This window comes from Arvicola amphibius, chromosome X, assembly GCF_903992535.2.
Source record: "Arvicola amphibius chromosome X, mArvAmp1.2, whole genome shotgun sequence".
Lineage (NCBI taxonomy): Eukaryota > Metazoa > Chordata > Mammalia > Rodentia > Cricetidae > Arvicola > Arvicola amphibius.
In genome coordinates this window covers 105,974,059-105,996,514 of record NC_052065.1, presented here as the reverse complement: position 1 = coordinate 105,996,514, position 22,456 = coordinate 105,974,059, and the positions used below count along the sequence as shown (strand labels likewise).

Below are 22,456 nucleotides of genomic sequence, written 5' to 3'. Positions count from 1 at the left end.
AATAGTCGTAATGAGCGATCTTTAAAAAGCAATTACAGTGCATTTTCAGCAGCCCCTTTCCTGAATAACAGTTGTGATGAGACCATCTCCCATGGTAATGGTTTAATATTATTTCTGAAATCAGCCTTATTTGAAAAATGTGGCATGAAAATGGTCTGATTACTAGTAAACTTATTTTCCAATATGTCTGTTTAAGTGATAAAACTATAGCCATCTCAAAATATTTTTTTCTAAAGACTCCTTTGGGGTGAATTTAATACAAAGACTCTGCTTTGAACTCATTAGTGGTAAGCCTGATGGTTTAGGCATTGAGGTCAAGTTTCAGCATGAGGCATGTAAGAATAGATAAATAATCATGATAATTACAAATCACGTCCAAATAAAACATTTGCAAGACTGAAAGACGGCTCCAAATGTGTTTACATTGTTATTTTTATGTCATTCTTGAAATGCGATGCTTCATTATGCAGCATAATGCACTCTATAATAGTGAAAACATATGAATTAGCACCTAAAATAATCAATATTGAAATTCTCACGTTAGAAAACAGTATTAGAAATTAGGAGAAAAGATGTCACTTTTGCATTACCACTTTGCAGGTGTCATAGAAACAGTCACATGTATTCCGTGAGGCTTCCAGAAGAGACTTTAGCTTCCCTGACCTCAAACCTTTGCTGTGTGCTCCAAGGGCACGTCGAACATCTACTGTTTGCAAAGAGTGCTAGCCTCTCTCCTAGTATTACAGAATGACACTGCAGACAATCCAGCGAGAGAAGAGCCTGAAGCAATATATTGAAATGGGGCTCTGACCTTCCTCACATATTTCTCCTTTGTATCCGGGAACACAGATGCAGACTCCCATGATGCAGGTGCCATGGCCAAAGCACGTTGGGTCGATGCATTGTTCTTCTGGAACATCACACTCAGGTCCTTTCCAGCCATTCCTGCAGACGCAGTGGCCTTTCTCATATTCTCCATTTCCTCCACACAGCACTGGGCACGAATCTAAAGGTTGGCAGATAAACTTGTGATGTTGTTATAATCCTTCCAAAAATCTCACAAACATAATTCTATTCTGGCTCTAGTATATTATTTCTGGCAAAAGTAATATTTTTTGTCTTACTCTTTATTAAATAGGCTTGTGATCATGATTACAAGCAGAATTCTCCTCCTATTGAAGTGGGGTAAAGACAAATTATGAAGATTTCCAAAGTGGAGGAAAAATACTTGCTTTTGATCTTATCACAACTTCAAACTATTATCACTCCTACTATTTTAAACTAAGGGTTTTCTCCCTTAGATGGTTTTTATTTCCTGAAATACATATATACTGTTTTTTGAAAGCAAAGTGTGCATTAAAATCTAATAAATAGGATGCTATTCACATAAAAAGGTCTTGTAAAGGCTGTACAAATAGATACATAGAGAACACCTTCAACAGACTTCACTACAACACCTATTCTGTTGTGGCCCTGTGTGTGTTCATTTTAAATCCTTGAGGTTTTGAGGGCAGTGCCCACATCTTCTGTTTTTTTTTTTATATGTCTTTTAAAATACAAAACCCTTCTCCTCCATTTCACAAGATCTGTTATAGTGCAGAGAACTTAGCAACTGCTTTAGAATTCTCTATTGAATGGAATTTAATCTAAATGAACAGAGGATTTTTTTCCTCCGAAGAAACCCGAGATTAACCAAGCAGACCAGAAACTTTAAGACTACACTGAAAATGAAAAGGAAGTGTGTGCAAAATGATAACTTCAATTCTAGAGCAATGCATGGTCCAATTTATCTAAAGCTTTTCAAGAATTAATTAAACTATGTGCAAGCACATGAAACAATAAAGTTTGCTAAGTTTAACTTTTGAATTTTCATTTCTTTCTTTATAAACTACATTTCCATTTAGTGATTCATCACTACATCAGTTATGATGGTATTTTCAAATACTAATTTTCCCTTTTAAACTCAGACTTATGAATTGCTTTATAAAAGAAATATAAGCAGTACACCGTAGTTGGCTCAGATTATCTAGGTTCAAATCTCAGCTGGTACTTAATCTTACCTACTTCCTTAACTATTCCTTCTGAGGTTCTTTCTTTGCTCATAAAATAGGGCTAATAGCAGACCTACTTCATAGTACTATTGTAGGAAAGAGGAATTAAAAGAGGCAATGAGAAGTGTTTAGAATGCAGCTGGCATACTAAGTGCTCAGATTTTGGTGATATTGTTGGAGAGCACTGTCAGTGCTTTTGCTGCTATGACCATTGTTACTAGAACCACTATGAGTTCTTCAATAATGGGTCTCTAAAACAGGGTTTTCTAACCTGTGGGGCATGACCCCATGGGGGTCACATATCAAATATTTAAATTGCAATTCATAACAGTAGCAAAATTACAGTTAGAATGTAGCACACAATATGAAGTAGTGTGTCAAAAGGTTGCAGCGTTAGGGAGGTTGAGAACCCCTGCTCTAAAACAATCAGAATCACAGTACAACATTACCTCTAGCACAGTCAGGTCCAAGAAATCCTGGGAAACAATGACAATGTCCAGAGATACACTCTCCATTTCCATTGCAGTTGGTTGAACAGTCATCCATTATTTCTATTAATATAAAAAGGAGAGAAATGAACCCATAGAGATCGAATGTTTTAAGGGTTTCAGGAATTCTTTGTCTATAATAATCTTGTCCTCTGCTGTCTGAAATGGACTTATTGCTCAAAATTAGGGATAAAGACTTTTGCATGATGTCATATGCAGTAGATTGTTAAACATGGTTCTCAATTTGGTGAACTGACTTTTTAAGAGAAGAACAAAAGCTATCTCATCTCTAAAGTGCATAAAGGGTCTACATAAATTGTATTCTTAAGAGGCATTTATGATAAAGTTTAAAAGGTATGAGAATTATAACATTTCTCAAAAGCAAATCATACTTTAAGAATGTAACTCATAAGACAAAGACTACTGTATTTTTCATACTTATGTTGTAGCAAATAAAGTTTCTTCTATGGCAAAGTGGACTATTTAATATAGTATCTTGACAGGTTAAATATGATAATCAGTAGTCCATTTTCATTAATAAGTGACAATGGCATGCTTTTAAAGTAAGTGTTCATATTAAATTTACCACTACTAAAAGCATTTGAACCTAAGTATTTTGTTGAGAAATATCTTCTTAACTGTAAATGTTATCAGTTCCCTGCCACTAATTTTTTCATTTCATCTTTACAAAACAGTTTTCAGGGGGATTGAAAGGGCTTTGAAGGTACCCATAAAGTTGTATAGAAAATAAATTTATATAACTTTTCTGAAAAATACTGCTTTACAAATGTCAGTCTTTGAAGATAACTTTAATTTTTGTAGTTTGCAATTATGTTTGAGTTTAACAATGATTAACTCGCAGGTCTATAAAAGATCATGTTTTCAATGTGTCAGCTTGTTGGTGTGGTATGTGTGTGCTTGTTATATTTGGTTTTTAGCTATTTGAGAAATAAATTGACATTGTGTAGGAATGGAGGAGGTAAAGATATGGAAGAACTTAGGAGAAGGAAAGAATATAATCAAAATATATTTAAAGCTAAAAATTACTTTAAATAATAAAAATACAAAAAATTCCATAATTAACAATATTTACCTCAGAGTCTTCCCATCTTCTCTTTATCTCCTTCCTTCCTTCTTTCTCTCTTTTAAATTCTTACCTATTAAAATCATTTCACTGACTTTTCTCTTTTTAATTTAAGAAACCCTCCTTCATTAGGAAAAACATTTCTAATAAAAAAAGGGAGATTCTAGGAGGTGGTCCTGGTATCTTAGCTTGGATGACGAGAGTGCGTAATTGCAGTGAAGGTTAAGAAATGATATTTGTATAACTGTGGCCTATGAACCTCTTGACTAAGTAGAATCATTGTGTGACACCTGTAAGATGGATTTCTGGACTTTAGTTCTGAATCTCCTGAATCTGGTCTAAGAGATCTTATTCAGCAATCTACAATCTCCCAAGCACCCTATATGAATCTGTAGTTACTCCCACATTAAAGCATTGAGATCAATGCACTTTAATTTGTTTATTACATATTTTGAGAACTTGTGGCTGATGTCTTGGAGTTTTTCCCTTGGCAGAATAAAGACAAGAAAATGAAAATGGTATGAACCCATTTTAGACAATCTTTAAAGAGTTTGGAATGGATTCAGAGGCTGCATGGATTATAAACAACACAAGCATTAGTTGTGTTGCATTGAAGTATATAAGTCCCCTTTACTGTCATTAAGATAAGGTATAAAAACCTGAAAATGTTTATTCTTTAGGGTAAATGATTTACATGCTTTTGATTATTTGGGGGAAATTTACTTGAACCTAATTTTTGTTGTTTTGTCTCTTTTATTTTAGGTATGAGTGTTTTACCTGCATATATGGATATGTATCATGTGTGTACCTTGTGTCTTTGGAGGCCAAACAATGGCATATCCTACAACTGGAGTTATGGTTGGTTGTGAACCACCATGTGGGTGCTGGGAATTTAACCCAATTCCTCTGCAAGAGCAACAAGTGCTTCTAACTGCTAAGCCATATCTCCAGCTCCCTTGAACTTTCTTTAATGGAACAGGGAAGGAAATATATCTGTTCCTTTTAATATTAAACAAGTAGAAAAGTAAAGATACTGACTTGCATGTGCAAAAGGAAAACACACTGTTTCGTATGAAACTGATAGTTTGATATCTGAATGATAAGACTATCTCTGAAAGGTGAAATTCCTTTGGGCATGAAATAAACATCCCAAGCATGTTTAGGATCTACTCACTTTCGACAGGTTAATAACTTGGTTAGTATTTACAATTTGAGATGAGGGATTAAATTAAATGGAATAGAGAAAATATTCACAAATATTTTATATCTTCTAATTTTTCTAAATCAGCCGGTCACAATTTAATGGCAATCATCAAAACTGCATTCTGATTTTTTCATTGCCATGAATTCTAAGGATGTACTCTTAGTGACAAAATATTGATGTTACTGAAAATGTATCATTTTCCTAAGTTAACAAAAATATGTGTTTTGAAGGTGTGAGATCAATGGAGTTCATCTTAGTATGATTTTTAGTGCTTTTCTCATTATTTTAGAGAAAAACTTTAATGGTCTTATGGTTAGAATACTGTTTTCTACTCTCAAGGTCTTCAGCATCAAGTAAAAATAGAATCTAATTGTTATCAGGAGCAGATGGTCTATCTATTAACAGTCAACACATCTTCCTAAACATATGGCTGAACAGGTTAGCTAAAGGATAAAGTGCTTGAGAGTTGTGTAGGAAACTGACAGCTGTAAAAGATTTTTCTCTTCTTTTAAAAGGCATGTGTTTTATGAAAATTCAAACGATCCGATGCTCCGTTTCCAAGTTGTTTACCCTGAGGACTCGCAAATTGCTAAAGAGCTACGCTTTCTTCACACAAAAAATCAGGGCAATGAGTTTACTGAAAAAAAAACATGTCAAAAGATGGAGATGCTTCAGACTAAGGAGGGTGATGGTGAAGAAGAGTGTTATAGGCATTGCATTTAGAAAGACCACACTTTAAAAAGCCATGGGCACACTGAAATAACCATTTGACTATCAGACCCAAAGAAATATGAAGAACGGCTTGGAATGACTCAAGTTATTTTTCTCAGTATTCTTCTTCTCTAAGGATTCTTAGTTTGTATTTTAAAGTCTTAGTGGTTCTAGAATCAATTGTTTTAAATAAATATATTGATGCCAGTCTTTCTATTTTAAGAAGGATTTACTTACTGTTATTTTATAATTAAACCATTTAGCAGAGTCTTTAGTTCCTATCTTCTTTTCTCTCATTGGGGATAGAACTTTGGGAATCTGTCACCAAACTACATCCCTAGACTGTTTTCTATATTAAGGTAAATACTCACTGGTTTGCCAATACTGACTTTTAATTTACTTTTTAGCTCATGCTGACCCTTAAGTCACAAACCTACATGCTACGTCACTGGCAGTGTAGAAGAAAGCTATATGGTTCAGTTCAACAGGGATACTTTTGCTTTTAAGCTTTCCTATGAAGTTGTACATTTATATAGATTTCTAAAACAATATTATCCAGAGAATATTTTCATTAAGAACCTATAGTCCCTCTGAATGTGGTTGACAGTTGCATGGCTGGGGTAGACTGGGGGGGGGGCACTGACAATGGCACCAGGATTTATCCCTACTGCTTGTACTGGCTTTTTTGGGGAACCTATTCTCTTTGAATGGATACCTTGCTCAGCCTAGATATAGTAGGGAGAGTCTTGGACCTTCCCAAAGCAATGTGCCTTATCCTTTCTGAGGAGTGGATTGGGGTGGGGTGGGGTGGGAGGGTATGTGAAAGGAATGGGAGGAGGGGAGGGACTGGGAACTTGGATTGGTATGTATAATGAATAAAATAGGTTTCTTTATTTCTTAATAAAGAAAAGATATAAAGGGACGTATGACTAGTGTCCAAAAATATCAGCAAATTCTGGAGAGCTTTTAAAAATCTTGCCCAATATTTTAATGACAACGAGAACAAAAATAAAATGTTACTCATGGTGACATTTAGTGACTAGTGACTTTAAGATAGATGGAACAGTTTGGATGAGTAATGAAATACTTTTTCCACCAGTATCTTCAAGAGATATGCTGTGAATTCAAATAACAGCCAAGGCAGCTTACCAATTGCTGTAGTTAGCACAAATACTTGTTCCATCTTTTTTCCATCATTGTAAAATGCCAGATACCAAGGTCCTTGGTCCATATACTCTATGAAACCTGTCTCCTGAAGGGACGTTAAGATCAGATTCCTTGGGGAGTGCTGGATGTCATCAGAGCTCTTAGAGTCTTGTTTTACCAGTTGCTTGCCATCCATTAATTTCACAAAATCAAACTGGAACAAACAAACAAACTGTGAGCTTGAACTATTTTTTACTTCTGGGCATATAACCATCTTTAACTCTCACATATTCCGTGCTTTGAGAGTTAACAATTCTTAAGTATATTTGAAGTCAAAGACATTTGTTAGGTTTGAAAATTGTTTTACTACATGTACAAATTTTGTGAACTTCTCAGCTTGGGAATGTTCAAAGTAAAAATTGATTAAAAGCACACCTATAAGAAATAGACACAATTTTGAGTATTATGTATGAGATCTTGACATTTTAGCAAAGTATCTCTCTAAGAGTAGATACTTGATAACTTATTCTGCTCAGAAATGTGACCTTGTCAGCAAATTTAAAAGGTTTTTTATGGTTTTAGAAACACAAATAAATGAAAAATTATAAATGACATTTATCACAATTTACTCCCTTTGTGGGTATTTATTTAAATATTCAAAAGCCAGTCTTTCCCCCTAATCATTTGGTGAACACATTGTTTTACACTTTCCTATGTTTTGTGGTTCATTTGACTATCTTTGACTTGGCCAGAAATTAAAAGTTTTGGTGCTAGCCACCACTCTTGGTGGATATATGGAGTGAGTATTTAGTTCTTTTAAACTACATAGATAGAGCAGCATTCCTGGTAAATTAAAGCAGAAAAGAAATAAGCTTAACAAAAACATGAGAAATATGGTATCCAAGGTTTATGAATGGGCCATGAAAACTGCAGAGGTTTTACATACCGGAATTCTTGTAACATTTACAGGAATTGCTTATTGAAAGAACTCTGTATGTAAAATATCATCTACTTAAAAAAAATATATGCCACTACCTTCTAGTTGATGTGCATTCTGTGACTGGTATAACAGTAAAAGGATTGACGGTACCACCTTTAGAGTTGAGTAAGATGAGAGGACTGAGACAGTCACATTGACCTTTCCTTTGGAATTGGGAGATCAAGTTTAAAGAATGCTTTCTTCAACCATCTTTACTGAATATGTTCTGCTAAATGCCATTTTTTTTATTTCTACATTCAGTGTTTTCATTACAGTGTGATGAATCTGAATATTTATTTGTTAAAAAGATTTTTTTGCCTTCATCTTTGACTCCTACAGTATTCACAAATCACAGCATTTGAACTGCTTGATATAGTACCTTCTAAAAAGATTTAAGAAAATACCTATTATATCAAATACCTGAGTGTGTGTAGGTGGAATGTTTCTTCTGCCATAAATTCCCAGTAGAGAGTCCTTGGCTAAAGAAATATTGAATTTCAGATATATAGGATGGTGGATAGTAATCTGGAAACGCCAGAATAAGCCCGGTGGAATGGTCTGCATGACTTGTGCTCCAATGTCAACTTCTCCAGTATCAATTGCTCGTCCCTTCTGAAACACTGGTTTTAAAAAGAGAGAATTATACACATTATTCATCTTAATTTATAAAGAAATGCTTTTTAGTTTTTCAAGAACAGATGTGTCAAAACAACTTACTAATTTTTCTTCCTCTTATCTTTCAAGCTCTTGCTCAAATTAAATATATTCTAAGGGGCCTTTTCTGGCCAACTATTATGCCAGTTTCTCTGTTGAACTTCTATTCCATTAATTTTGTCTAACACAATTACATTTAAGCATTTACTGAATATTATCTTGATAACTGCAGGAGTTACAAAGATTAGAAAGATGCAGTACTTCCTCTCATTGAGTTTTGAAAATCATGGAGGAAATGGGACAAGTATAAAAGCAACTACATGGTAAAGGAAATTAACTGCTATCAGTATTCAAAGGAAGGAAAATTATTTTGTTTAGGGGATATTTTTATCCCTCTTTTCATGCTCTTTTTGTCTTTTATTTTTTCATAGTAATTTACATTCCAACACACTGCATATTTTATTTATACATTACTTATTACCTATTTTCCCAGCATATAAGGTAAGTATTTTGAGAACAGGAGCTGTGGCTACATTGTTCATTGCTTTATTCTCAGTATATAGACAATATATATGAATGTATGAAAGGATTACATATATATTAATGATCAGTATATAATTATTTAATGAATGGATTGATGAGTCATAAAAAGGTAATTAGGGGAAATGACATTGAATATGAGTTTTAGAAGGAGCAGAAGTCTTCGACATAGCTATGGAAAAGATGTTAGAACACAGAAAGGGAAAGCTTGCGCTAAAGCACAGTGCTGTAATGTGGTGATCTTATAGTTGTGGAATATGCATATAAAAGAAGAATTCTAAATAAAGTTGGATAGAAATAATGACATATTGTCTATCTTGTCTTGGGAACCAGTCAAAAGGATTTGATTAGTAAAGCTAATATAGAATAGTAAAAAAAATCTGAAAAAGTCATAAGGAATCATTATTATTTATCTAATGAAAACGTACCATACATGTAATTCTCTGTATAAATATGCATATACAGTTTAAATCATGTTTCTCATCTAAGTTAACAATGTTCCCCACAAGTAAGAGAGATGATTTAACAAAAACCCCAATACCAGGCATGAGAAGGCCTCCTTTGAGTTGTTGGTTGGGGTTGTTAAAGAGATTCCCAAAACATACAGCTTGTTGCTACTGCTCTTGCTTGCCCCCAAGAGGTGAAACTTAAATCCCTATTCCGAAGACACCATGCACTTTGGACACAGGGCTCAAAGATTGGAAATGAACTGAATGCCTCTTCCCCGAGGCCTAACTTCCATAGAACTATAAGGTGCCATCCAAGCTTCCAAAGGAGTATGACAACCAGCAGTCCTATGCAGTTATGACACCTATCAACCACAACAGTATCCTGCATGAAACAAAAACCCCAAGTGCAGTAGCGGCATACACATCTTGGCAATAACCAACAGGCCTTAAGACCTTTTCAACAAGAGGAATATCATATCTGGTACTGAAAATATGGCTAACTTACCAAGTCCAGTGATATCATGGATCTTTGAGGAAAACCCAACACCACCGTTTTACTAAACCAGCATAATCTTTAACTACATTATAAATACAAAAGTGTAGTCCTTGCTTCACATTGTGGCAACTTCTTTTTGCAACAGACAGAGGCCATTATAGCAAACAACCATTCAAAAATGCAGGGCTGTCCTAACAGATCTATCTACAAAACACACACACATGTCTAAGACTCAGGGAACACTGCAAAAGAGGGTGCAGAATGATTAAAAAAGTAACAGAATCAGGGACTTTGCTGTGAGACTGTGTCTTTTAGTAATGTCAGTATCCTGAATTGCTTTGTGGGTCTCCAAGTTACCTCTGACCAAGAACTGGAAGAGGGATATCCCATACCTTGCACTGAGATTTTTATTTGGTAACATTTGACTTTTGAAAGGATCCTTATTGTGTAGGTGATCAATTTAAAGACCAATTTATTAAATGCCAACTGAAGTCTTACACAGGTATGATTAAAATTTTTTAATAGAGGGAAGGCCTAGGGTTCAGTTCAAAGGTATACTAATTTCTCATAATGCACAATCTTCAGCAAAGATGCACCCACCACCCAAACTGGAAAGGTTTGGATGTATTAGATATTCTAATCTTGAGGCAGAATGTAGGAAGGTATTAAAGGGAGACACAAGAACAATATAGGGAGTACACATTGTTGATTCAGGTAAAATGACACAAATACTTGAATTTAGGGGAAGCACAAACAACTTCTGTAGAAAAAGTACATTTTAATGAAAAGTAATTTAGTATAAATGGAAAGTAGGAGAAAGACATGAGAACAATACAGAAGATTCTGAAGCCGAGCTTGTCAGACATTAATGTGACTGAGGAGTCTTCAAATACTAGCATTGAATGAGTGGGTTTGAAGTGAGACACTTTCACAGGATTCCAAGTGATGTCTATGTTGCATTGTGCACTTGTCAATACCTGAGAAGTGATGGTAATAGTTGTGAATACAAAGGGAGTGTTAAACTGACACCATGATTGTGAGTTTGGATAATTTGGATAGTACTAATAGCCAAGTATCTGAAACCCAGAAATACTTGGTCTGTGAGGGTAGATGTTTAGTTTGCACAAGAATAGCTTTATTTGATATGATAGCTTAATGTATCTTTTTATGGAATACGATGTCATGTAGTAGTGGGGAGGGAAGGAATAGAAAAGGAGGAAAGGAAATTGGTTTGCTTCCATTTTAAACAAGGAGGCTTATACCTCAGGAAGGAAAATTGAATTTGGCCTCACTTCATTCCATCTTTGTAGTTTTCAGACATTAGTTCTGTCTCCATACCACACAGTTTAAAAACACCCATGGTCCCTGTCCTTTGTGTTCACCTTACAGAAAATTAGCAGCCCATTAAGAAACACACCTGCAGTGACTTTATTCATAGGCCAATGCTTGCAGCTTTTAACTCCCTGAAATACCTACATTATTTCTTTTAGTGTTAAGGCCAAGAGTAATAACTATTTTAAGAATGGTCACTTTTAACTGTTAATAATAGATTTCAAATGCAATTTTGAGCATAATTATGTATTACAGGACACATAATTTTGTGAAATTGACATTTCTAATAAAACATACCCTTTGAGATAATAAATGACCAACCGAGTACCTTATTTTTCACTGAAAGTTACTTTTTTCTAAGTAAGACAGAACAATTTGGTTCCCAAAGGATTGAAAATAAATTTAACTCTTAAGATTTTAGAGCCAAAAATTATCTTCGTTGGGCAGGAGATTAATAGACCATATTTATGTAGACATTTTTGCTCTCAACTTAAAATTCAGTTTATCCAACAGTTATCCTCATTAGAAGTTTTTTTTTATCACTTCTTAAAATGCACCACTTGGTCATGCAAACAATATTATAAATTATAAACATAAAACAATTCAAAATGTTCTAGGGTCAACCAACAAACTCTTTTGGGCATTGTAGCCCAAGGAAAAGAATCATATGAATACTCTTTAACTAACCAATCTGCTGATTTTTTAAAACTGCAAAAACTGGTTGGGGATATTAAATTTCATATGGAAGACTGACCTAATATTACAACTTCTATTTCTGAACTGTATAAACATCATGAATTATATAATAATGCACTTTATGTTATTTATTAAATCAAAAGATGATGTGGGATTTCCATCTGTATACCATTGGTTAATAAAGAAACTGCATTCGGCCAATGGCTTAACAGAATATAGCCAAGCTGGAAAAGATATAGAAAGAATAGGCAGAGTCAGGGAGAAGCTGTGGAGTTGCCAGAGGATAAAGACGCAAGTTGCCAGCTGGAATCTTGCTGGTAGGCCATGAGCCTTGTGGTAAAATACAAAATAATAGAAATGGGTTAATTGATGTAAGAGTTAGCTAGCAATATGCTTAAGTGATTGGCCTAGCAATACTTCAAATAATATAGTTTCTATGTGTTTATTGCAGAACCAGGCAGGACAGCAACCTCAGCCAACAAAAAGAGGCTTGTGAAGTTCTGTTGTTGAAGTTATCTGGTTATTATCTTCACTGTACATCGAGAGTACATACGCATGAATAATTTATGAAAATAATTTTAGGAAAAGACAATCTTCCCCTTTAAAAGCTTAAAATTAATATACGGTATGTGAATAGAGATAAAATATATAAACAAGTGGACCATAATTTCAATAAAAAGTGAGAAAATAATCTAGGGGTGGTATTTTCATATTAGAGAAGAGACATTCCCCCAGGTGGGAAATTTCCAAGACTCTAATCTCTTAGGATTTTGTGCATCAGAAAGAGACATATGTTCCTGTTGGCAAATTAATCCATTAAATAACTTTCTCCATTTTATTATCTTTCAAATTGGTTATGGACTATGAGGTCATTTATTTCATTTTTAACAGTGTAACTCACAAGAGGGGGAAACTAGGAAAAATATCGAAACAATTCAAAATGTGGGTTTTATGAAAATCCAGCTTGATTAATAAAGGCAAAAGAAAACACTGAGCAAACTTAGCACAGAGTCTGATTCTAATACAAATTACAAACAACAGAATGAAAAGCTATGCTATTGCAATGTTTGTGTTTCAAAGATCATTTAATCACTTTTTTTTCGCTGAAACATATCAAAAGGCTCAAGAAGAGCATGTTCTCTAGTAACAGAATGCTTTTCTTTGTACACATGGGGAATGAAATGCAGAGAGCCATGAATCATATCATACTGTGCAGTACTGTAGTTATCACAGTCTTACCAATATCCACCAATTTAGTTGGAGCTAAACACTCTCTTTATAGGTTGCAACACAGGCATCAACTGCTGAGCAGGAAAAATGAAAGGCAGATAAGCTATATTCAAGGATGGCACACTAAGTGAAAGTAGCTTCGTTCAACAAGAAAAGGTCAAGCTACCTCGAAGGCAAAAAATAGGGCATGAAATTTATAATGGGCATGGTTTGTAGCGACTGTGTCATTTAAACTAAGGTTTTAAATACCTAGACTTATACATGAATGCTAACATGATTATTATGAAAATTGGTTTATAATTGTAGGGTAATAACTACATTCAGGACACAATGTGTGTATTTTTTATTTTACTTAATATGCCATGAAGGGTATTAATTCTATTATGATTCAGTACAAGAAAATCAATACCCAATCAGACATTGGCACATGATCAGGCATGTGTTCTCTAAAAAGAATCATTATATAAGGTCTTCATATAAAAATGACTAGGTACTGCATTTATATTGACAGGAACATAAACGTTTTAAAAAGGCATTTACGAATTCCCTGAAAAGTAGCTAAGCATTGTAGCCCAAGGAAAAGAATCATATACTAAAAATATATTTATTTTTCATTTTATCTTATTGTATATTTAACATCTTGAAAGGAGCTCAATTGCTCATATTGCATGTGACATGATTTAAGTATCATATTTATGGTATTTCAATATAATATAATCTCACATTAATAAATCATTGTAAAATTTAGAATATTAGTTCTTAGAGAAAAAATGAGAGCGAAATAAACTTTATTTCCCATAATCTAAAACCTAGAAGATATCAAATGGAATGGCAAAAATCTACCATTTTATCCATGTAGTTTCATTTATTTTTTGGATGATCTGTTGAAATAGAATATTATAAAATTATTATGCTTCTTTGTTTTTAAAACCTTTGGCACTGATCTTAAGGACCCACATATCTTAATTTTTGATGAACTTTTAATTCATCAAAAGATGTTTTCCAGATTCTCTATCAAACATATTTTGGCATACATTATATATTTCCAAAAAGTAAGGACAAAGAAGTAGATAAGTGAACCTCACGTGTAGTAAGCATTGTAAACACTGAATGAAAAAAGCATTCTAGTTGGTTATCCAGTACCAAATGGTCAGCTGTGAAAATATACATACAAGTAACATTAAAAAGATTGAGTAAATTATATTTGGAAACAGATATGTACATACTAATTAATGAAAAAGAGACCATGAATTGCAAAGAGCAAGGAAGGTTTTTGGGAAGGTTTAGAGGGAGGAAAGGGAAGAGAAAAATGCTGTAGTTACAGTTTCAAAAGTAAAACAAATTGGAATGTGGAAATTAGTTCTTATAGTAGCCTATTTTGACCTTTCATTTCAAGGTTTGAAGAAAGAAATAAATGGATGAAGAAAATGTGCATTTATACAGTGGAATACTACTCAGCTGTTAAAAATAATGATTTCATGAAATTTGCAGGCAAGTTGGATGGAATTAAAAAAATCATCCTGAGTAATGTAACCTAGACCCAGAAATATGAACACGGCATGTACTCACTTAAAAGTGGATATTAGCTGTAAAGTAAAGGATAATTGATAGACCCAGAGAGGTTAGATAACAAAGAGCTCAATGGGGGATACTTGGATCTTCCTGGGAAGGTGAAAAAGAAAAGATTTTGTGGGTGGAAAGGGAAGTGGCTGGCGATGGGGGGACGGGAACACAAGAAATCAGGTGGGGGTGTGGAAGGGGATAGTGCTGAAAGAGATGACTAGAAAGGGGGCTATTTCAGGGTTACAAAATCTTGGTGCAAGGGAAACTCTACAAGGTTGAACCCAGTTAAAACTCCTAGCAGTAGGGAATATGTAGCTTGAACAGTCCATTTCCTGTTACCTGGCAAGACTTCTAGTGGAAGGATTGGGACACCAACCCAGCCACATAACCTTTGACCTACAGTCTGTCTTGACTATGTATGTTCTGCCGTAAGAGTGGCACAGAGATTGTGGGAGTGTTCAACCAATGACTTGTTTAGCCTGAGACCCATGCCAGGAGAGTTAACCCACTTCTGACATTGCCTAGAGTGCCAGGACCGAGCGAGAGAGGCTGGATGACCCAGAGACCTAGGATGGAACCATACATGACTAGAACAAAAAACATCAATGTAATGATGCTTAACAATATTCTGCTACACATAGATTCATGCCTAGACCAATAGTCATCAGAGAGACATCTTCCAGCAACTAGTGGATACAGATGCAGAGATCCACAATTTAACATTAGGCTGAGCTTGGAGAATCCTGAAGAGGGGAGGAAGGATTGTAGGAGCCAGAGGGGTCATGAGCATCTTAAGAAAACCCACAGAAACAACTAACATGGCTTATTGGTACTCACAAAGACTTAGCTGACAACCAGGGAGCCTGCATGGGACTGACTTAGGCCCTCTGCTTATATGACACAGTTGTGTATCTTGGCCTTCTTGTGGGACTCCTAACAGTCAGAGCAAGTGCTGTCTCTGATTCTTTTCCTGGCTTTTGCGATCCTACTCCTCATACAGGGTCTCTTGCCTAGCCTTAATACAAGGGGAGGTGCTTAGTCTTACTGCAACTTTATAGGTTATGTTTTGTTGATATATGGGAAGCTTGCCCTTTTTTGAATAGAAATGGAGGCAGAGTGGATTAGGTGAGCAGAGTGGAGGCTGGGGGAGGGACTAGGAGGAGAGGATGGCGGGTGTCTGCTGTTGGGATATAAAATAAATAAATATTAAAAAATTAGACACTTAAGAAATTGAAGTGAATACTATAGGTTTGTAAACCTTTGTCTTTATGATGGTGTTAATAGATTGTTGTTTAAAATTCATTAATTAATTTTACACTTCACAGATATATTACTCTACATGTAAAATAAATGGAAATTCTTTATAACCTATCACAATACCTTATACAGTAAAGTATATGTTTTCTGTATATATATATATATATGTGTATGTGGTCTATGATAAAATGGCATTGGTAAAACTTTGTCTTTAATTGTATTACTTAGTTGGAATGGTATTTGAGTGTGTATTTGTTTATTGATAATTTAAAAAATAATACAAAATTCTTTTAAATTGTTTCTTAAATGTTTTGGAAATAATTAAATTTTGTGTTGCTTTTATAGCACTGGGAGGTTCTATGCATGCTATTGGAGGAGAAAAGTAATAAATAGCCTTAGTCTGCTTTTCTCACTGGTGTAACAGTGGGCTGAATGTTATGTTAGCTGGCTAGGTCCTAGGCCCTAAGGTGAGAGCATAATACTATTATTCTGCTAAATTAATGTCATAATAATAAATGACCCCTTAAGTTCTTACCTTTATGCACATAAATTACAACATTTGTCAGCCTTTATCGGATGAAAATTAATGTAGACCCTCACAACAGATGAACCTTTAGAGAATATTAGACTATGGAGTACTCTGATCTCTGTATAATATCTATATTGCACCACACCATCAAGGCTTGGGGATTATTGGTGATGGTGGAAATATTATAAGGGCAATAGGTAGTGGGAATTTTCATCAAGACAGTGTTTGCTGCACATGATAGGGCCTTCACACACATGAACTCATTCACTCATGCATGTATAAGACCTATATACCATCAAGACAGCCAAAATCCTAGCATGGATAGGGGAGAGGTTGATAAAGTATCATTCCTTGCTGAGGAGCTATTAGAAATTTATGGCTGCCAGGAGAGAAAGAACAAAGTTTGGTTTTTTCAGGGATGTGGCCCCTGAGAGGCTACCTGTGACCCAGTAGATTGTTCCTATATCCATGCACATACAAGTTGCACTAAGTGGATTTATCAGGTTTAAGAAAAGAAAACATGAAATCAGGATGGAAAAGTGGTAGATGGGATAAAAAAGGTATTGGAGAAGAAGGAATGGACAACAACAACAAAAAAAAAACAGTGATGTGTTCACAGTAGGCTTTAAACTGGATAACTTCATTGTCGCAGAAATGGGACCATCAAGAACCACGTCTGTCCTGCTGGCTTGGAATTTTTTCATAACGCTATTCATTGCTGACATGGCCTCTCTTACCCTTGTATGCCTTACCCCACGCTGACCTGAATATGGCCCCATGCTCTGAAGCCATTCTGCACAGTCTTGTCCCCATTCAGAGAGGCCCTACTGAGGTCCGGAGAAGTACACGGGGCAGAGTGTGACTGTGTCTCTGAGTCTGAGTGTGTGCCAAGGGTTACACCAAGAGCATGCTTGCTGCCTGCCCTATGTGACAAGTGGTCTGTAGGAGGGACTCACTGCAACCCTCTGACTTGCTGCAGGCCCCTATTGGTGTTTTGTGCCGAACTCAACTGTCCGTTGTGTTTAGTTGGAAAGGCCTTCGACAGGGCCTTGAGCAAGGAGGGTGGGAGGGAGCTGATGCCTGGCTTAGTGTGGGGCATGGTACTCTGTGGCATTGCCTGTGTGGAAACATAGCCAAGATGTAAAATTAAAATAGTACTTCTCTTATTTAAAAACTAATAAACACTCAAACTTTGAAAAAAAATTCTGTACAATACTTATAATTTTTTAAAATGATAACAATGTTCAAGCACAAAGCAGTAGTGATGGCAGAATAACTATGAATATGCTTAAATTCATTGAATTGTGAACTTAAAGTGAGTGGCATATAAACTATATGTCAATATGGTTGTTATAGAAATATGGTTAAGAGGTATAAGTGACACGGAATATTTGTGCATATATGTACAAACTACGTATAACATCTCAAGAGTTTTTATGTGTTTTTGAATGGTGGTATGCCATCTGATACCTAGAAGACAAACTACATAAGCTTTTTCCAGTACTTGTACAAGGTATGAATGGGAAGGAGTAACCAGAGAGATATTTATTTTGTACATTTCATATGTCATATTAGATACTGTTATGTATCATTCTGGACTTTGATGTGGTGCCAGGGGCTCATTCTAGTTTACTATTTACCTTAGAATGCATTTGTGGAACACTCGGAACATTTATATCTGTCTAAATTCTAGATATCTGCTAACTGCACATCTATGACCAATTAGATGATTATCTATCACATAGTTGAAAGTAATGAAAGAGTTTTATAAAGTCTAATACCTGACCTCTAGACAGAGAGGCAGCTTGCATAGACATTGATTTTCATTGGTTGTCATGCTGCTATAACCTTTGATATATACAATTTAGGGACCCAGAAGAAATTCAATAATATGAAATTAACATATTTTTACAGACAAAACTCATTTCAAAGGTTAGCAATAATAAGAATAATAATAGTAAACATTTATAGTGCCTTCTTTCTTGGGTTCCTATTTCATAGTTTTAAAAAATACATTAGGTCTATACTGGTACAGCATACAATTTGGTGTACTAGTTTATCCTTGAGGCTTCTCCCTCCTCTCTCATTTGCTGCCTCTAGGACTTTAGTTCCTTTACAATCTCTTCTTACTGGCATCTTCAGTCTCTCCCTCTCTATTGCCTAATATTTTTTGCCTTCAAAGCAGAAATCTTTCTCCTTGTGTAAACAATAACTCTTGTGGTCCTTTAGATATTTGTACAATTTATCTCATCATTTTCTGTCTCCATCCAGTACCCATATTGCTTCACTTCATCACATGCTTATCATGGAGACTTTTACAATCTGCATTTCCCCTGTGACTATACTTACCCCTAAATATGTACTCCTAAAGTTTATCAGGATTCAGTCACCTTGTTTTCCACTGTCTGACACAGACCACTGCAAATGTGTTACCCTTTCACATTTTTTTTTTAATTTTAAGCTTTTAAATACTTAATCATCTTACTTCTATTTCTGTATAACAGCTGGCTGTATGCTATTTTGATTGCAGGTACCTGTATGCATGTTCTTTCAGCTTTCTGATTTAATCAGACTCCTTAAGGGCAACAACCATGTTTTCTGATTCATTTGTTAACCCTTTGCAGTACTTAGCACCATTAAATATAAACTTAATTGACATAACATTGAAAATCAAGGGTTTCTGTGTTTTTTAACTTTAAGAATTCCATTTTATTTGCTTTCCAATTATGTTAATGGGAGGACTGGTGTGGTTAGGTGGAATTTCTCTGCCAACCCAACAATTTAATTTATTCTTACTTCTTCCAGGTCAAAGAAGGTAAGATGGTACCTGTGTGTTAATTTGATCAAAACAACTTCAATAGGCAGTATAATGAAAACAGGAAAAGACAAGTCAATGGACTAAGGAAAGATAGGGGATTCAAGAAAAGATAAAAAGTAGACACAAATGCCTATTGTCAGAAATATAGAGGCAAAGCAAGTGCATGGAATTATTTTGTATGCAATTACTAAGTTACATGTGGGAAGCACATACTTGTGTTTGATTTAAATATTTTTTTATATTTGAAGTTAAAATATAGTTACATCATTTCCCCTTTTCCTTTCACCAACCAGCTATGTGCCTTGCTCTTATTCAAATTCAAGGCCTCTGTTTATTTAGTGTTACAATATATTATGTGTGCATCATATACACACACACATTCACACACACACACACACACACACACACACACACACACACACACACACATATATATAATTATTTATGCTCTGGCAATGCTTAAGCATTCATGGGAAGCTTGTTGTTTATGGTGGTTCTTCAGTTGTTCCTGTCCTGGGCAGTCTTAGATACTTGTATTATTGTCACACCCAAGGTTCCACAGTCTTCCTTTCTGCTGTCTATCCAGCGTTTTGTGGACCTTCCCCTTCACCTTATCCCATGCCCTCCTCAAAGCAGTGCTGTCTTTGTGTATCTGCTGTCATTCATTCTCAAAACATGGCTGAAGTATCTCAAGCTCCGCTGCCATATCCTGTAGTTTTCTTTCTTCTGTAGATGGAGATGATTCTTAACATCATTGCTCTGCAGTCTGTCTCTTCGTGTGATGCCTAGAATCCTCCTGAGACATGCCACCTCAAACACATTCCGGTGTTCTGAGGAGCATTTTGTTGTCCAGATTTCAGAGTTATAAAGAAGGCAGCTCAAGAGAAGTGTCTCATACACTTGTAATTTTGTTCTTGTCGTTATTTCTCTTGCTGACCAAACCTCTCCTAGTTCCTCGCTATCCCTATCTGCCTTTTGACATCTGAAGTAGTTCCCTCCTTTGAACTGAGGTTTCCTCCTAGATTGACAAAGTTGACTGCCTGAGGTTCTGACTCTTTATTACAATGTTAAAATTCTTGTGCGCCCTTCCCATATGTTGTACCTCAGTCTTCTCAATGTTTGGTTTCACTCCAAGGTTTTCACTGACTTCCACCACTCTATTTACCATGGCCTGCTGCTCAGTTGGACTTTCAGCAAGTAGTGCTATATCATAAGAGAAATGCAAGTTATTGATTCACATGCCCATCTCCTCATCCTCCAGGGCTGTTGCTATTATCAATTCTAGGAATATATTAAAGAGTAGAGGTGAGAGGACACATCCCTTCAACACCCTACGATTACCTTAACTTAGTTAGACAGAGAACTTAGTTTTCCACAGACTTTGACTGATGCAAAGCTATCTTTACAGGCATTTTCTAGTATCTTCTGATTTTCTCTGGATACCTATAGAATCTCATTGGTTCTCAAAGTCCTTTCCTCCAAATGCTATCAAAGGCCTTCCTGAAGTTGATGTAACAGACATATTAAGTTTTTCCAAATTCTTCGTATTTTTCTGCCAGTTGCCTCAAAGTGAAGATCTGATGAATTGTGCTTCTGTTAGTTCTGAATCCACACTGGGTCTCTGCTAGGATTTCCTCTGTTCTGCCTTTGATCCTTTGCTGGATAACAGAGGAGAAGGTCTCTGTGGGAATCACTTTGTGTTCCCATATCTCTCCAAAGAGTCAGAGAAGCACCTTGCCCCCTGAGCTTATTGTACTGGGCCTGGCGTGAGACCAGGCCTAGCGTGACCTCTGGAGCAAGAGAAAGTGATCTGTTCAGTCATCCTCATCAACTCAGACCATGAAACCTAATGTGGAATATATATATATATATATATATATATATATATATATATATACATACATATCAGTCCACATTATGTTTTGTGTGTATATTTTTTATTATTTCAGGAGTTTCCTTTAGTATCAAAGATCATAGCAGGATAGGGGTTGGATTTGTTGGAAGAGCCAGAAGAACAGGAATATTGCTGTGAAAATTTATCTCCTAGAAATATTAGAGAAGCTACACCTATGAAGCCCTATCAACATGGCTGCTAAAGAGACCTGAACAAGGATGGCACTGATACACAAGATACCATGGGTAGGGGAATCTCATGGAGCTTCATTGCTAGTATTCAGGCATCTCTACTGGTCTGCCATTAGTGTCCTGACAGGACACATTTTCAGCTGCAGCCACAAAGAGCACCCCATGTGTGCATTCGTTATGTTCCCTTATAAAAGGTGGGCCTTGTCCATCTCCCACCATTGTCCATAGGGACTGGTCTCTGCCTCCCTCTCTGCTCCTTCTTCTTTCCCTTTATCCGCACCTATCTCTCTGCCCTTCTCTGTCCCCAATTCTGCCCCCCCTCTTCCAATAAACTTCTCATATGAGCCCAGTTTTATGATATGACTCCTCCTTACCGTTTCTTAAAATTATAGCACTGGTTGTCATGAATTTGGGAGGTTCTCTTGGTGCTTCCTCTTGCCTGGCAGACTGAGGCATGCTGGGACCCTGGATCTGAGTCCACATATGACAGCCTCACTTCTTTAACTAACAGGTCGCTGGCCCCCTCTATCTAACACCAGCGTGACTGGAGAGCCCCCCTTCTCTGGCCATTCTCCACAAGTAAGGATTTATCCATTTACCTTCATTTCTTTCCTCTTGAACAAGCCCTGATATCAGGCAACGATGCCTCTCTTGGGGTTCAGTACCCTGTGGCCTCTGGATCTTTGAATGATGACCCACTGCCCAGCCTCAATTGATTCTCTCTGAAATCCTGGCATGTTAGGAATTGCTGACCCTTGGATCTTATTTCTCTGCCTCACTTAAGAGAACTGTGTCATGCTCTATACCTCCAAGCTCTCAAACTTTAAAGGGCCTCTAAACTTGTCTGTCTTTGCAGTCAGATCTGGCCCAAATACCCCTTAGATATCAATCCAAATGGCCACTTCCCAGAATTCTATATCCCGATATTTTATGGGATCTTTACAATATTTTCCCAGTGATCCCATAGATGGAAGGAGGTACCCTATTTTCAAGCCTTATCTTATTTTTGCTACAAACCCTCTCTGTGTTCTTTCTCCCTGTTCCTCTATTCAGCTATGAAGCCTATTAAGCTGCATTTCTCCCTTTCATTGAGTAAACTCTCTCAAATACACAAAAAGGGTATTATACATCTAACACTGCTTCT

General features: G+C 35.9%; 1 protein-coding gene across 3 annotated transcripts in view; it reads right to left on the bottom strand.

The window, feature by feature from the left end:
• Tenm1 (teneurin transmembrane protein 1) overlaps positions 1-22,456 on the bottom strand; it is a 572,293-nt gene that overhangs the window by 252,649 nt on the left and 297,188 nt on the right. For all 3 annotated transcript variants that reach the window (XM_038316304.1, XM_038316305.1, XM_038316306.1), the window contains exons 7-10: positions 8,084-8,283; positions 6,688-6,898; positions 2,501-2,602; positions 812-1,006 (exon numbers count right to left, since the gene is read on the bottom strand). In XM_038316304.1, the coding sequence (XP_038172232.1) occupies positions 812-1,006; positions 2,501-2,602; positions 6,688-6,898; positions 8,084-8,283 (708 nt within the window). The remainder of the gene's footprint in view (positions 1-811; positions 1,007-2,500; positions 2,603-6,687; positions 6,899-8,083; positions 8,284-22,456) is intronic.